Consider the following 17628-nt stretch of genomic DNA (forward strand, 5'->3'; position numbering starts at 1 on the left):
AATGCTGTCAATATAATTTCAAAGAAAAGCCAATATAACAAGAAGTTTTAAACAACACCCCTTTTCTTCTCGGCGAATATAATATTAAAATGATTGTTCTAAAGAGGGACTTTTGTGCTACCAAACTTCAAACGCATAGATAGAAATTTAAATATACAAAATATATGCCATAGAACCTTTTCCCCTACTCCACAGCAGTACAAGTTTCCCCTCATTACCAACAGATCCTTTTGGAAGATATTTCACTGCATGGATTTCATCCTCAGAATCAGAATAAGCCATCTCTCTCTCCCGTTAAAACCAGGAGGTCATAATTCTTTGGTCATGATATAATATTCTGTTAAAATGGGTGTAATACAATACAGGATTGCAAGCCAATTGCAGAAGCAGTGAGGAAGAAGAAACAGCATAGCCGGGAGAACGTGTTATGTGGGCCTGTGCTCCAAAACCACGTGAAATCAAGAGGGATTTCCCTACCAGCTTTCAAGGGGTCTGAATTCCAGCCTTCATAAACAAGACAAGGAAATTCGGCACAGTGTAAAGTACGGATGTTTTGCTGGATTTAAAAATAATAAACATGTAAACAGATTTTCTCGCCTTTATTTTCTGGACCAAAGACAAATGTGGACAGGAGCGGTGGCTGCAGGGCCACTGCCTTAGCCTGCTGCGCGCCTGGATCTCTCCGTCACGGGCTGTACAATGCTTAGTCACAGTGAACCATGGTCTCTGCTAGTCAGCTGAATAGAATGAAGAGTTTCTTTTGAAATCTGTTCTGCAGAAAATTTAGTTTCTTGGCCAAGTAATTTCAGCAACTGATTCATATAAAAGCCAAGGGTGTTTTATCTGAATAACTTTATGAGAAATGTGATGCAGAACAATTCATATTTTAAATGCAACTTGGGCATCCACGTGAAGCACTTCTATTTGCATTGCTTGCAGCTTTGCTGTTTCCGACCAAAACTCTCTCATTAGTCCAGTCCTGCACCCCCCAAATCTAAGGACATCTAACGAGCACAACTCTAGGTAACTTCTACAGCCCTAGCACTGAATTCTTTTGTACATTGCCCTGTTTAACAAAACATACAACCACATGCTTTTGTACAGAAGCCAAATCAAGGCAGGTAAGAGAAAGAAAATGGTGGCAGCAGAGGGGGAACATTAGAACACTACATAGAAAATAGGTAATAAAACAATATAACAGTAACATTTCATAGTAAAATTCTTCATAAATTTCTGAATTTTTATATATATATTTAAACGGTGTATTAGCTTGGGTGTTTTCAATATACTGGCAAAATATTTACATTTTGATATCTTCTGGATCCAAAAAAATCCTGGATAAATATGTAAGCCTTAATCCAGTTGGAAACTTAAATCTCTCTCTTGATTGACAGATGAGCACTGTATCGGTGGGTTTTTTTTTCCTAGGAAGTTCACCACCTGCAGGTAAGTCTTAGGTTAGAGCCTTTGCCTTATTAAGAAAGCAGGCTACCTGTGCATGGTGCAACACAGTGGAGAGGGCATCCTCCACACGCTTGTCAAATTGCAGTGTCCCAGAAAACAGTTTGTTGTTTGGAATAAGGAGGAGGGCTGTATTTCTTGGTCCCAGTATTCTTTTTCCAACTCGGCAAAATAGGCATGCTGTCCTGTTTGCAGAGTCCTTTCTCTGATTTCTGTCGAGCTTTTATTTCTTTGCAGAGGCAACGTTTTTTCTCAATCATATCCAGCATTGTATGGTCCCCTTGCAACCACTGCATACATGTCACCTATTGGGGTGGAAGGCGGGTGTAGAAAGGAAAGAAGGAAAAAGAAAAGAAGAAAGAAAGAAGAAAACAAAAAGCACACAAATAACTACTTGGTCATAGATTGAACACATTGTTCCTTTGCAATGTTAACATTTCTTGTATTGATACACTCTAATTCATTTGATGAACAAAAAAATCACTATGCAACAACAGAAACAAAGTCAGTCTTTACTCCTAACTACTATTTTAAGGAAAAAAAGCGTAATAAAAGGTCCCCTTTTTAACTTTTCCAGAGCACTGACGGCTAACAAAGGAAAATGTTTTCAGAAAACTAGTACTGGTTGAATTTTAAATGATGGAATAGATCTTAAAAAGGCACATGGATCTTAATAACATCCTTAAGTTGTGGAAATAAAATTCTATACACTGAAATCCATGTTTTATATTGCTTTCCAAATCCAATCTGTCACATTAAAAGCATCGTGTTAACACTTCTGAGTATCAAGCTAAATATAACTCTGCGTTTAATTTAAAAAAATTATTTAATGAACTTCATGTGAGTTATATAGACTAACCTATCCTGTTCTGTGATATTTTATTAACTGTGAGGTACCAGGTGTGTAGAAACTCTATGTTTCCGTGCATGTAGGATATTTGAAAACATGATACTGATCCAAAAAAGACGTTAGCGTATGTTTAGTTGTAAGCACACGTCACAGCCCCCTTGAAGCCTGAGAATGTGGCTTCATTTTAGTTCAGTGGGGTGCCCACATGACTGAAAATGCATGTGCCTTTAAAGTTCTTTGATTGGAACTGAAATCACTGATACTAAACTAATTTGAAAGGGCTCACTCTATTTGGATGACATGCTATATCCTGCAAATCAGAAAATTTCCTCTCGACACTTATTTTGCAAATTTGAAGTGATGTCTTGAGTCTCCCAACATTTATTTTCCATATTAGTCATAAACTAAGTATTACTGTGGAAGCAAATGCATGCCATGCATTCACAGGGTCTGTCCAAGTGCATCTCTGATCTTCTCACGAAAATGCACATCTACGGAAACACTTTGGCAGCATTTTATGATTCATGAAGGAAATATATGCTTATTATTAGGAGTATTTGAGTTTGTTTAATAATGCATATGCCTTTTGTTCACAGCTCTTAGAATGCCAGGTGTGGGCATACACCAGGTTCCTAGAACTGGGGACTGCTCTTCTTAGAAGCCAGTATAGAGACTCCCATTGATTTTGGTAGCTTTTGTGGTCAACTTGAAGAGCATTTAACACTTATTGATAAATCAATAGAGAAAATGTTCAGATTCATAGCAGGAAACAAAACAACAGGGATAAATGTGAGCAAGCTTACCAGAAAAAAGTATGAATAAACAATGTGCTCAAAGAGAAAAATAGACGCAATATAGAAATGTGGGTGTTATTTTGAGTATCTTTGTAAAAAATGTTTTTAAGGGGTGACAAAGGATAAAAGAATTTCAGATAGAATTACCTTTCTTTAGCCTGAAACAAAACCAGGCTTATCTTATTCATGAGATAATAGTTGGAGTGGAACAGGTTTATGCCCCGATATGAATTTTGTTCTTGAATAGTCTTATGAACTTAGAACTACACAGGTAACATATCTGCAGTGTGTCCTCCTGAATGGCTGAGCCAAAAGTCTTCTGAAAGCCTGCTATGCCTGCTCATCCTGACTGAATACTTATTTCTCATTTCAAGAGTGACCTAACTGCCGTGCAGGTGGGTAGAAGGCATGTCATCCACTGCAGATGTAAGACTTCTTCTCTTTGGGTACTCAGATCCAGTCCAAAGCTCTCTGATTGAACTGGAGATAGTCGTCCCCACCCCTCTGCTCAACTTCACAAGTCTATGGACGAGGTTCTACCTCAGGCAGATTTCCTGCCACTCTACTCATTAGTGATGGGTTGGTACTTACACAGCAGAGTCTTCATTTTGGCTGGGTCCTCCTACGTGGGGCAGGACAGGGACACAGTCTGCACACAATTGACTACACAAAATATTCACAACACACAGCTGCACACCAGCTGGTAGGCTGGATTTGATGACAACAGTGCTTGAGTGTGGGTTTCCTCTTCTAGGCATTGGGAAATACCTTCTCTTTTCTAACCCAACATGTAAGTGAACAGAGCATGTGACAATATGAAATCCTTAGGGTATGCTATGTGCTCCAGTTGCCGTGCACCACAAGCACCATCCGCAGAACAGACACCAGTCACTGTGAGGGTGTTGAATCGACGTCAACCTAATCTTGTCACTGTACTACAGGCAGCGAGGTTGCAAACACAGTGTCTTCTGGTAGCTAATCTTCTTCACGGGACTCAAGAGGACCAAAGCAGGATTTTGAAATGCTAAGCTCTAAAATACCAGTCGCAACTTCCCAAAGATAGAAATGGTGTTGCAGAATCATCAGTTACAGACACTCTGCCACCCCCCTCAAAACAGCCCCTAAAATAAACCTGAGCTTAGACAGCTCCAAAATGCTTTTTTTTTTTTAACTGCCCACCGTATTGTGTTGCAGTTACTGAATCATTCATGATAAAGAATTTGAGGTTTTCTGCCTTCTTGGACACAGATTTTCAAGAACATTTGTGGTTTTTTAATGTTATTTTTGTTCGATGGCTAAATCCTTCACACCAGCATCTTCTGAGATATACTGACCACATGGTACATTCCTCCCCTGTTACTGCATTCAGGTAATTTTATGCACAGCATGAACGTGCAGCAAAGTCACGTGTTATGTGCAAAGTCATTTGCTAAAATAGACTAAGTGAACACATATGATGTTGAAAGGCTTGGTGAAAAAAAAGCTTAAAAGTGAGAACAAACGTTAAAGGGTTTTATTTGACAGCTTTACTCAGTTCTAGTGTTGATGTGCAACAAAATAAAGATGTACTGAACAAGGGTGCATGGCTCTTGAGGTCACAAGACAGAGGAAATCATCAGTTTGTAGACCAATGAACTGCAGATATGATAATAGCCATGTTGCTAATACAAAATCCCACAGACTGTTAACTAACTTTCCAGTGTGTCCTAGGCAAATTACAGGCACTACGGCTCACATGCCAGCTGTTTAATCACAGCAGTAACCCTCGATGACTTCAGTAGGGCCACTGAGGTTTTTAAAGCTAATGTGTTTAACAACGTGGACTTGGGCCAAATCCTTCTTGCGATTGAACTGACAGTGCTCATACTTAGTTCCAATACAACTTTTTTCCATATCCTCCCCCCTTTCTGGCTTTAGCCTGTGCTTCTGGTCATGCACCAGGCTGTTAGTATCACTGCTATATCATAATAAGGAATTTGTTCAGGGTGAGAGGCACAAAAAATAATGATATTGCAACTTCATTTATGGAAAAAAGCAGCATTCATAACAATATACAGCTATATGGCTCTCCTGTTCCTGAAAGATCTCTTAGCATGTGAGGAGCGGTATACATCCTGCAGCGTGTCAGAGCTTGGCTGCAGATATGGATGTAGGCAGACAGGCACAAAAAGCATCAGCACAGGAGAAGCAAAAATGGTTATTACTAGAGTGTCTTGGCCCAAAGCCTATTCTTACTGAAAAGGAAGGAAAGAGACAGCAGCTAATGCTAGGATTGTAATAGGGATCTCCTGGAGACTCTAGGATGTGTATCAGGTACTATGTCACATAATCTCCTTTGAATTATGGAATTTGTTCATTGTACATCATTTTTTTTTTGATGGATTTACTTCTCATTAAATTATCCAGGTTCTACAACACTGTTTTGGTTTTTTTTTTCAAAATCACACAGAGCAAAATAGTGAAGGGGAACACCAGCCAAAGGGCCAGAACTCCAGGCATCTACCTAGGAGGCATTGGAGGCAAACTTAAATGATAGAATGATAGAATCATAGAATAGTTAGGGTTGGAAGGGACCTTAAAGATCACCTAGTTCCAAACCCCTGCCATGTATCTGTAGAAGCTCTTCTTGTTAGTCTTTACTTCCCTTGCCAAGTTCAGATCCAGCTGCGCCTTAGCCTTCCTGACCTCATCAAATCTTCGATTCTAATCAGGCAGTAAAATCTGTGGGAAAACCTGGTGTGTAGAAACCATACAGGAACACAGAGTGGTTGGATAAATTCTCTCACCTGAATATGACTGAGCACAACTGTAAATGAGGATGTCTCATGAGTTCCTGGCGAACACTAATCACTAAACTAATCTTTTGATTATTCATTATCCTCTATTTTTTTCAAAAATCTTCTTTGAAGGAAATGCTTGTTCCAAACTTGAACATCATCAACAAAAAGAAAGAAATGTCTTCCACTGCACAAAACTGAAGTTTTCTGTAAGGTTTTTACCACCAGCTTTTTTGAAGGCCTTAGGAAAACCTAGTCCATGTCACCACATTAACTTTACTATCTGCCCTTATTTTTATGATATTTTTATTCTCAAAACATCGGAAGTGAATTTTATTAAGATCTGTTGCCTACTTTCAGGTTCTGTGTTGGTAGTGTCATGGAATGAGAAACAGTGTTATAAAACCTTCCTTCAACTAAGGAAAGCCAACAACTTTCATCCTCAAAGAAATGCAAAATATTTTGTGTAAGAAAATCTTTCTAAATAAAAAAAGATCACTTCTGGCAAGTGTCTTAATGCTTTATGAAGATCCAAGAAACAAACTAGACAAACTAGTTCCCTTCACTGCAAAGTGCAACTGGTATATTGTGTTTAGGTGCCTCCGCTAGCAGGGGGCCTGTCATCATTTCTTTTTACTTCACAGGACAGATTTTGAATGATTCCGGAAGGGTAAGTAGCAGTCTCAATGGTTAGGAATATAGATATTTCTTAAATTAGATTGCCCTGGGCTAGATCACAGAACTGTCTTGGAGAAAGGCCTAATGGGCAGAACATACACAGTTCAATGGCTCTTAGAGGACAGGACCTGGAGGCAGAGGTCAGTACACGCTGTAGCTTTCTGGCACATCAGAATTTACTGAAAAAAGCTCATAATCCCAGGGAAAACTCAAAACAGGCTTTAGGGAACAGACTCATGCTGCCAGGAACTCCCTGGTGTCACAGCAGACTATTTCTGTTTTCTATTGCCCTGACATGGGCTCTGCCCTGGGCACCCCCACCACCGCCTGCAGAATGAGGCACTGGGCCAAGGAAGCCTGCACCAGCAGATTCACAAAAGTGCTCAAAATATGGGTTTTTGAAACAAGAAAAAGAAAGGTAAATCAACAAAGTTTTCCTGTTGTTAACTAAGCAGGATAGTTTAGTTTGGCAAAGGGACTAGTAGTTACAGGTGGAAAAGGGTAGAATATTATCCAACAATATAATTAAGGATGGATATAACTTTGCACACCTGCTAGATGTGATCATCAGGTGTGGCAAAAGTACCTTCTTGTTGGCAACTATTCACAATAGGGGATAAGAATTTTTGGCCCTTCAGGAACAGGACTGTTACCATAAGGAGGAGCAGGTGAAGTGTGTCAGTACAGTGCACAAGCAGGTCTGTATAAGTTACTGAACACATGTATGCTACTGAAAAAAAATATGGCAGTACTTGTAAGTAATACAAAAACCAAAGGATCCCATGTAGCATAGCCTTTCCAAATGGGGAACATGGTGGGAGTGAAAATATAGAACGAAAAATCCTCAGCATGAGGTCTGAGACTCTCTTAGGTGTGATAAATTCTACTTGTTCACGTGTTACAAATAGACACATAAATACATGGATAGATAACACTCTCTTTTGGCAAAAATATGTTTATGCTACATAAGTCCCACTCATATTTGCTTGTGTTAAACCAAGCCCCAAGTAACTTTAACCGCAAGCCCCGTGAACCGGACAGGGAGGTGCCCTGTGTCCCTGCTTGCACCACGATGAGAGCAGGGTGAGTGCTGGGAGTGATTCTGCTCCTCCAAAGTCAGGCAAGAGGGGTGAAAGGTAAGTAGGATAAAGTAAGCTAATTGCTGATCTTGAGAGGCATTTCAGGAAACCTCCCACTGAAAGGTGGACTATAATTTTTCACACAAGTGTCCATGAGAATATGTGCTGCTAAAAATGCCATGGGGGAGAAGAAATATTTGAAATATCGGAGGCAGCTCTATTACTAGTTACAAAGTTAGAACATGCTGCCAATTTTCATTCATTTTTTGAGGAAGCCTTTCTAACATTTGAATTGACCACCCTGCATTTCATGCTCTGGACAGTTCTATGAGCGGGTTGGTTTTATTTGTGCTGTATAAACTTCTAATGACCTAAAAATTTATTTTTCTTTATTGTTCAAAAATGAGGGCTTTAGACAACACCATATCCCACTCAGCTGTTTCTCCTCATGGCATTTTGGCTTGTTTGCCTTTTTTTAATGCTGCTGGTTTGAGGTGAAATTGGAAGCTCTAGTCAATAAGAGACCTACAATTCAGGGCTACTTCCATAATTTTTTCTAGTAATGTAGCTTACCACTTACTCTGCTGAAATTGCAGAGGTGTAGGACTGGGGGAAATGCTGTGCTCTTCTGGCCCTTATGAGAGTCTCCCTTACCTGCTGGATGGGCAGAGGGGCTGGCTTTTCTTTTACAGGAAGGATGGGGAAAACATGTATGTGATCATGGACGTCACATGCAAATGCCCCTTTCTTTGTGACAACTGCATATCACAGATAAAATGAAAACCCAATAGCTGATATGAGGCAATGCCAAAGTGGTCTTAAACAATGCAAAATATAATGAAATAAAAAATATCAGCAACATTTGGAGAAGAGTTTTAGAAATGCCTCCTGCATCTGTAAACAAAGCAATCTCTATCAGTGCAATCTGTGTGCAGTGCTACACATCATTCGGCGAAGCCAAGCATGCTGGTTTGTTTTGGCAAGCTACAGTAAAGTGAAGAAGAAAGGCTTTCTGAAAGCCACTTACCATCCTCTGGGAGGAAAAGGTACTCCCTCCCTCTTGCCTGTTCTCAGACAGGAGTTTCCAAACTCTTTCCCACTGAAACTCTTGACGGTACTTTCTCTGGTGCAGATGGGTCCCAGCCATCTGGCCAGGTAAGGTATTTCCACTCGAGAGGGTGTAAAATCCCACTCCTAGAAGACAGTCATGTGCCATGGGTGCAAGTGGTGAAGGGCTATGGTAAGCAGCAACAGTTACTTCACGATCTGCTATCTGATATTCTTAGCTTGACATGGAGGTCCTCTTAGCATATGTTTACAAAAGGGAAGTTGTCCAAGGCAGAGGTTCAGCCAGAATCATGTTTCAGTAAATCTGAGCAGTAAGTTCCTCACCCAGTTGAAGCCAACAGACATGTACTGGCTAACTTCATGGGTCCAGGAATTTGACTATAGTTTGTTCAAACAAATAGTAAAAAAACTCTCAAATGATTTAAAAAGCCTTCAAAAGAGCACTTGGAAGGTTATGTTAGACAAGATTTCTTTTGCTAATTGTTGGCTATAACCATTGCACTGTAGTTCAATGATGTTACTTCCAGTGGCTGCAAAAGTCGGAGAGAGTAGAACTACAGGCTAACTCTGCATTTCTTTCTCTTTGACAGAAGTACTCTGGGATAATATCAATATGAAAGACAGCGTCATTTGGCCCAGGATAGTGACTCGTTCATTTAGCTCTGTACTGCTAACCTGTTCTCCTGTTACTGTTAAATTCAAAACAACAATTGATTATTAATACCAAGGTGATTAAAAGTAACAGTATGCTCAGGAACACACAGGATGTGCAAGGTGAGCTGTGAAAGCAGACAGTTTCCATGCAATTCATAGTGCATGGTAACGCTCTCCGGGGACGCTGGATGACGTAACTGCAGATTCCTGCTTCGAAGTGGTTGAGGTGTTTTCTAGAAGGTGTCCTATGATGCCAACAACCACATTACAACGATCCCATGCATTCACGTACTCGTGCCACAAGCACACACAAGGTTCTAAGCGCTACACAAACTGCCCTTTCCAGCCTTTGACAAATTCTTCTTTTTAAGGGACACAAGTAACACCTCTATTTTTCTTCTGATGTCTTGGGAAAGGCTTCATCCACCACACGAGTCTTCGTTTTGACAAAATAGTTGGGTGGAAAGGAGCACTTTGTAATCTTACCCTTGTAAACTTAATGTAAGTTTAACATTAAAAGAATTCACAGACACCTGCTATTTCAACTTCTGAAACCCTATATGCATTTTAGGGCCATTGTAATATTCCAGTTGCTGTGTTTAATGTTTTGATTTACATTATTCTAAATTTCTAAACTTCTAGAAATATATTTTCTTACAAATGATACAACTACTACAGAAAAAAAATAAGACCTAGAGTTTTTTACAAACTGTTTTATCCCTTTATGTAATTACATTATACAGTATGATAAGAAAACTCTGGACACCTATTTTCAAATGCAGGACTCACTAGAAGCCTTATTACATTGTCTTGTGCTCTATGGCCTGACTAATTCACCACTTAAAAAACAACTGGCAAGACTTTTTGGAATCCCAAGAATTCCTAAAGATTCAAGATTATGAAAAATTAATACTTATCCAAAAATTAAATTAGCAAATGGCTAGTAAACCTTCAATACCTCTGATTCCAGACTTCCAGTTTCATGATTCATTGCTTCCAATTACTAAATGTCACAGTTACTTTACACCAAATCAACCCTCAACACACTCCTATGCCTCCAATTTTGTGGTAACCCTTGGATTATTGCTGAGGCTATCAATAAAGCAAAATCTAAATAATAAATTCACTGTCTAGCTTTCCATTTTCATACTGGCAATCGGTCTAGCTATAGATCTTCCTGATCTTGCATTATTATCTTATTTGGAAAGATGTATCCTTCTCACCTAAGCTGTTTTTTAAACACCAAACAGCTGTCTGAAATGTACTGCTTGATCTACTGACAGTTAACACATCCTGTAAATGCCAGTACATTTAAAGTAAGAGTATGTAAATAAACTCATATTAGGGATATTGTGTAAAGTTGTATCATGCGTCTCTTTTATGCAGTGGATCATCACAAAGTGCATTCCTATGGAGATCACTCATGAAAAATCAAAGATAAATCTATGCTTTTGCTAAGCAATAAATGCAGAACACGAGCAACCCACCACGATATATTCTGTCGTTCACTGTAAAATAGAAAGGAAAATTCAGTATTGTATTAGGTCAGTGACAGAGGGACAAAGGACAGAGTAGTTTTCTAGAGTTCAGTGATACAGAGAGCTGCTAACTGCATTTTGCAGCACAGCACCTGCAGGGTAACACTCTAATGTCCTAGATTTCCTTGAGAGGATACTAACTCTGTCTCCCCACTTCCCCCTCTTGCTGGAGGTTGCTGCTCCATCGCATGTGTGCCTTGACTGCTCATGAACCAGCCTTAAAGCAGCGGGACAGTTAGAGGCAGTGACCTCAATGGCCATGATGGCTGGCCCTGGCTCTGACTGAGTAACTACATCCGCAGAGCAGCACACCTATAATCAGTGTTTCTTACTGTAAATCAGGGTAGTTTTGAAAAAGTGCCAGATTCTAAATCTCCTACTAAGATGAACAGCCCATCCCTCTACACGTTAAGAGGTGGCATGGAACAGTACAAGGTGGGCAAGGTCCTTCCTTCTCTGGATCCAGCCTCTGCAGACTGCAAAATTTCTCATGTACAAGGGAGATGAAGGCAGCAGGCTGGATGCTCTAAACTGTTGCTTCTGGTCACACACCAGAGGCTGGGAAGGACCCAGAAACTGAATAGCGAAGAATGAAAATGTGTGTAAACAAGACGAAGGCTTTGGAAGAAACATGAGAAAGTGGATGTTGAGGCCAATCCTAAAGTTACAGGAATGTGACAGGTGGGGATGCCACAAATCCCATTAGTTTCCCCATTTTATTGAACATAATTTTTTCCAAGCTAAAAACATGTGCATGAACTTCAGCACTCTTCCTGCTGAAGTCAGTTCTAGAACTCAAGATTTAAAATATCTTTATTGTGACAACTGAAGAACCTCACCACACCACTTTGCCAGCAAAGCTTCTAAGTCCTTATATTTCTTCAGCATTTTCAAGAAAACAGTCACAATAGTAATTTTAAAATAATAATTAAAAACGATAAAATTATCAAAATAACGTGTGGAGGAAGAATGCTTCAGCACTGAGAAGACTGGTGCCTTCAATTCTTCTTGGTTTGTATTAGGTGATTTAAATATACAAATATCTCAGTTACAGCCTCTGCTTTACAGATCAGAAATTTTGAAGTATGCTCTTACGTTACTTCTTTTTTTTCACGGTGAAATGAGTCAGTTATCATTTTCTTATATTAAATGTCATCTTTCAAGTGTTGTACTGATTGTATGGGGGAATAAAGTTTAGGAAAGCATGACTGAAAACAACACTGAATGTACAGGGACAATCCAATTTAACATAGAGATAATGAAGAGTTACCAGTTATGAACTGTGCTGAGAGATTCTAAAGAATTGAACCATGTAAGAGTCTTCCATACAAGATACCACATCTGCTCTACCCTCACACCACGCAATTTCATTCATATCAGGAATTGCTAGACAATGTAAGACTAATCTAATATAGTCATGATTTCCTGACACACAGAATAGCCGGGATACAAGCAAGAAACTAAGACTGGCATCCACACGCTTTAGAAAAATGGGATTCATTGGGTGCAGGGATGCCCTGTACCATATCTAATGGGGCAGCACTGGCTGCTGCAGCGTGTGACACTGATTCAGCAATAACTCATTGAGAAGTCTGCAACAGACTAAACCACGACCACTGGGATGCTGAACCAGGGCTTTCCTTGCAGGCTCCCATGCATGGAGTAACCAGGCAAACTTGACTTAGCCTCCGAGAGCAGCATGGGTTGAACTTAAGTTCACATCTCCAGATCAGGGAGGGAATTTAAATTGCCGTCTTATAGGGAACAGCTAATGACAATGCAGGGCAAACAAGATAGTCAGCTTTGTGGTAACCTATACACATGTATCCCCTGTAACATAAAAAAATGAATGTTCAACCCGCAAAAAAGTGCCACTTTTCTGTTTGTGTTCTAGAGTTTGGTGTAGTAATCAAGTAAGAGTCATGATCTGACCAGTATTAATTTAAAAAATGCATATTGCTATAGTCTTTTTGCCTTTTTACTCTTTCCTATTGTGAATGACACAATTGTGATTGTAAACCTCAGAGAATAAGTTTGCTTTTCCAGATTGCAAAAAAAGAGATGGGCCAATCCAGTCCACTAATTGCCACTGACCTGCAAGGCTTAAGGTGAGGCTGCTGGACAATAAATACAGAACTCCATTATCAGAACATGTCCTTCTCCATCCTATTTTTTGTTGAGAAAAAGCATTCCTTGGACATTCCAGTTACAGCTTATGAGTGAAATGGGAATTTGCTGTTAATATGAGTGAGGTCAAAAATTAACCCTGTCACTTTAAATTAAAACACGAATAGAATTTTTTTATGCCGTTTTAGTTGGGGTGAAGGCTCTTCATAGCAGAAGAACCATCACATCTTCTTTGCAATCCTAGAAGTTCCTTAGTATTTCCTGAACAAACATCTGCCTTCTGAGAATTTTCTGAGTAGCTGCTGCCACTCTGCTGCAGTAAATCACTATGCACTGAGACTGGTCCAGCTTGACAAGAGAGTAAAATGATAAAATTAATTGTAAAGGAAGAAAAATTATCACTCCCAAGTTTCAGAGAAACACATATAGATATCACTGAAGCTCCAGTTCAGTGAAGAACTCAAAACACATGCTGAACTGGAAAAGACGTATCAGTTGCCCCCTTGACTTGCAGGGGTATTTTGCTATTCAAGACAAATCAGTGCTTTGCTGCCTCAAGGCGAGGCACCTGAGCCTACAAACAGTTATATAGTGATGAAGAATAATTTTATAAAGAGCCAATAAATTATTACTAGTGATTTTAATAAATTTCAATTCAATTGGCAATTATATGTTACTGTGGACTGCAAACTGTAAGAGGTCTGACAAATAGTATTGGTAATGTTCCCGTAAAAGTGACTCATAAAGTATGACAGTTTCACCCATTCCTAAGGCTCACCTATACTGGACAAACTTTCTTTCCAGTCTAAGGTCCTTCTGTATCCAGTATTTATACATGCAAGATGGATCATCCCCCAGATTTATTGCAAGTCCCTCTTGTGAATAGAGTTAGGATTTGCAGCATGAGACTCCAGCTGGTAAAGGGCATTTCTAAACCTAGGAGACTCTGACCAGCATAAGATACAGAGAACAAAAACTACACAGTGTGTGCTGTTATAAAACTTTTTTCAACCACAGAAAACTGTCATTAGAAACACAAATGTCTTTGCAATTTTGGATCACTTCAAATAATTTTTTTTCAGAAGAACTGTAAAACTTAAAATCAGTATAAATAATAACCTTTTAAATTTCTCATTTAAAATACATGACATTTTTATTTTCATTGCTTAACAAGACAAAATGAGAATAAAAGTAGGTTATAAAAAGTGGGTGCTGGCATTCATACCTTTTTATAATTGGCATACATGTAATGTATATGAATAGCCACACATTTCTAGTGGAAGACTATGAACAAACACACATACATATACAGAGATATATAAACATACTATACATACATACATGAGTGAAAATACATATTCATGTGCATACAGTATACAGACAAGATACTATACAGGTACAGTAAGTGCAATATACTGTATAAGGCTATACAAACACCGAAAGAGTCTGGTGAAATGGGGACAACCATGAGAAGAAAGATTGGATGGTTTTTTGACTTAAAACAGACAAGCAGCAAAAACCTGGCAGTTCGTGTTTTACGCATCAGGCACATAAATTTCAAACAGAAATGTGGTACAATACATTCAGTTCATACACAAAAAAGGTAAGACAAAGGAGAGGGCATGAGGGTAACTGAAATGTGTATGAGCAGACAAATAAGGCTGTTCTACCTGGAATACAGAAAGTTTGGTTCATTTACAGAGAATGCCTATATATAAACCCATGCTTTCATAAACTCATGCCATTTTTATTTCTATTTTTTTTCCTTTAAGAATATTATAATATAAAATTCTTGCCCTGAGTTAAACATAAATACACTCAGAAAAGGGGTGGAAAAAAAAGGAAATTGCATGCTTCTGGGGCTGTTTTAAAATATTTTTTTAACAAAGGCACAAGATCTTCAATAGTGGTTGCAAGACCATTAGAAATAAACTTAGCAATTCCTATTGTTCTGGTACTGCACCCTTCTTACTGTGACTAAACTAAATGTTTGTACACAAAAGTCTCAGAACAAGTTTTGAAGTGAATTTACAAGTTTTAGAAGAGAATAAGTAAATTTATGAGAAATGTCTTGAAGAGAGATTCTCTGAAGAGGAAAGAATGCTACCAAATTAAACGCTTTTATAGGCAACTCACTGAGGGTTGGACTGAAATTATTTCACATCAATTACATTATATATTTGTTCAGTTTTGCTGTAAGTTGTTACCTATTTTCAGTAGAACCATATACAATGATGTAAGAGCAGCTAAAAACGAGATGATGAGCTTCCACATAATCCTTACTTTCTTTTGTAAGCAGGACAGGACAGTGATCTCACTGACTCAGTGTTTTATAAGCTGCAAATATTACAGCTTAGGAACGCTTGTTCAATGACATTGTAAGTCTTTGATTGGAAATATTAGTTGTTAGTTTCTACGTATATTATATTAAATTTGACATACCCATGTACAAGTGTGACTCTCAAAAGAAAGGTCTGGGTGCAAAGGCCATGTTTGGCTGTTGTTCCAGCATCTCAGCCCTTGCGCTCCAAAGGCATACAGTTCTCACCAACTTCTTGGGAGCTTCCAGGGGACCTCACCTTCCAGGGAACAGTCACCTAGATTGTGCTGCATTGGCTGTGGCATCTGTCCCCATAAATTCCTCTGTCAAGCTAAGACTATTTTTCAAAGCACTGAAACACACTGTCCCAACCCTATCAAAAAAAAGACACAACATAACAACGCCCTGAAACCACAGACCATGCAGATGCAATCTTTTCGTGCATGTCCTGATGCCTTTTAGATAAATTGGAACTCCCAATCTGAGAAACAACTAGGTAAAAAGAGTAAAAACAAAAACATTGAACGGGAAGTGAAACCCCTCATAAAAGCTGTATTTCATTCTTTGACAGAACATTGTTGTCTTTGAAAAGTTTCAACAACTTCTGTGAGGGAACAAGCCTCTTTCTGTATTCTGCTGGCAAGGTTATAAAGGCTGTTCAAGAACAAGAAGACATCAGAGTGAGGGAATGGAATATTCTTCCTCACACTCTCTTGCAGCTGAAATAGCAGCAGCCCAGCTGGCACTCGTGGGTGAGGAAAGGTATGAAGACACTGGAGATCTGGTGCTCAGAGACTGGTCACACTGTTTCCATCTCTGATACCCCCTTTCTGTGGCATTACTTTTCCTACAGCTGACATGCTTTCACCCTGTCACTGCTTCTCCCCAACACGTTTATTTTTACTATTGAGTGGTGTTGAGAAAGAGAGCCACTAGAGCCATGCTTGGGCCTTGGAACCTACCGTGACAGCAGCGTGTGCTCAGATCCACCTCTGCTGTGAATCATAGGCCACTTTGGTTGTGCAAGGGCTGACGAACATGCACTCTCTCATGCTCTTAAATGAGAGTCTTGGCAAAGTAGGACCCAGCAATGCAGTAACCTGCTTCTGCTGCATGGCCAGCCCAGCTGAATGCTGAAGGAAAGATGTTGGGACAGCAAGAGCAGGGCTGTCTGCCAACAGAAGATGGATTTGACACATTTGCTTCTCATACCAATGAGAAAGGTGTGCCTTGGAGGTGAGGGATGATGGATGTGGCAATCCCATCCATTTCAAGGTTTGTATTTTCTTTTCACTTTTTTCTTTTTAATAAGCACTCTCTATTCGCATTTTGTATATTTAGAAACAATTTGCACCTCTCTGGACCAATGCACGGATTACGTAAGGTCAAATTAAAGCTGAAACTCAACACAATGCAATGTGGAGCCTTCCCTAAAACATTAAAATTCTTGTTGTTGCTCTCATCCAACATGTTGACAGCATATTTAGCTGGACTGACGACAGCAGAATTTTGCCTTAGTGTGTGCAAGATTCTTGTCCTTGAAGGAAAAAAAAATAAGAACGGTGTAAAGTGATCCAACGGCTCCCTCTCGTGGGCACGGGGCTCTGCTGTGCTCTAGAAAGGCACAGGTGCGTACTCAGAAACGCAGACTCAGATTTTTAGCAGTGCAAACTGCCCAGAAAACTGTGTGACACTTTAGGACACAGCTCATGCCTCAGCACTTCTTTCTAGGTGGTGGCAGTCAGTGTGATGAGTTATACCTGATTCTTGTGAACGTTCAGAGAGAATAAGAAGGCAAAATCCTATGGCTCAGAATAATTCATATTTTAAAATACTCACAAGCTACTTTCAAATACTACTCAGGCTGGTCAAATCCAGACATCACCTCAAGGCAAAAATCGGCCCATGTCCTGCCAATGAAGTGCTAGTGCCAAGGGTTTCTCTCCGTATCCCATTGTGGGGTCCTCCACGTCTGAGTACCCTCCCAGGTACGATCCTGGGGAGTTTCCTCCTCCCAGCTATTTGCAAAAGCAGCATCCACAAAATTCAGTCTGCCTACATACATTTCACCTACACAGACACTAAAGACTTCTCTACTGGAGGGGAAAGGTTCCTCCATGAGAGAGACATCATTCGTAAAGTGTTCCTAGTAAAATTTACATGATTTTTCTTGTTTTATACATCCAAGTACATTTCATATTAAGGGCACATAAAAATAATTAAAATCACTTTCAAAGATGTATTAGATTGCATTCCAAATAGGTTTTTCACTTCATAATTTT

General features: G+C 39.4%; 1 protein-coding gene across 4 annotated transcripts in view; it reads right to left on the reverse strand.

Annotated features, from left to right (window-relative positions):
• Positions 1-1492: 1492 nt before the first annotated feature.
• The window catches only part of NYAP2 (neuronal tyrosine-phosphorylated phosphoinositide-3-kinase adaptor 2), a 149997-nt gene continuing 133861 nt past the window's right edge, over positions 1493-17628 (reverse strand). For all 4 annotated transcript variants that reach the window (XM_069864535.1, XM_069864534.1, XM_069864533.1 and 1 more), the window contains one exon: positions 1493-1766. In XM_069864535.1, coding sequence (XP_069720636.1) covers positions 1539-1766 — 228 coding nt within the window. In that variant the 3' untranslated portion in view covers positions 1493-1538. The remainder of the gene's footprint in view (positions 1767-17628) is intronic.

The sequence above is a fragment of the Phaenicophaeus curvirostris genome, chromosome 10 (assembly GCF_032191515.1).
Source record: "Phaenicophaeus curvirostris isolate KB17595 chromosome 10, BPBGC_Pcur_1.0, whole genome shotgun sequence".
Classification (NCBI taxonomy): Eukaryota; Metazoa; Chordata; class Aves; order Cuculiformes; family Cuculidae; genus Phaenicophaeus; species Phaenicophaeus curvirostris.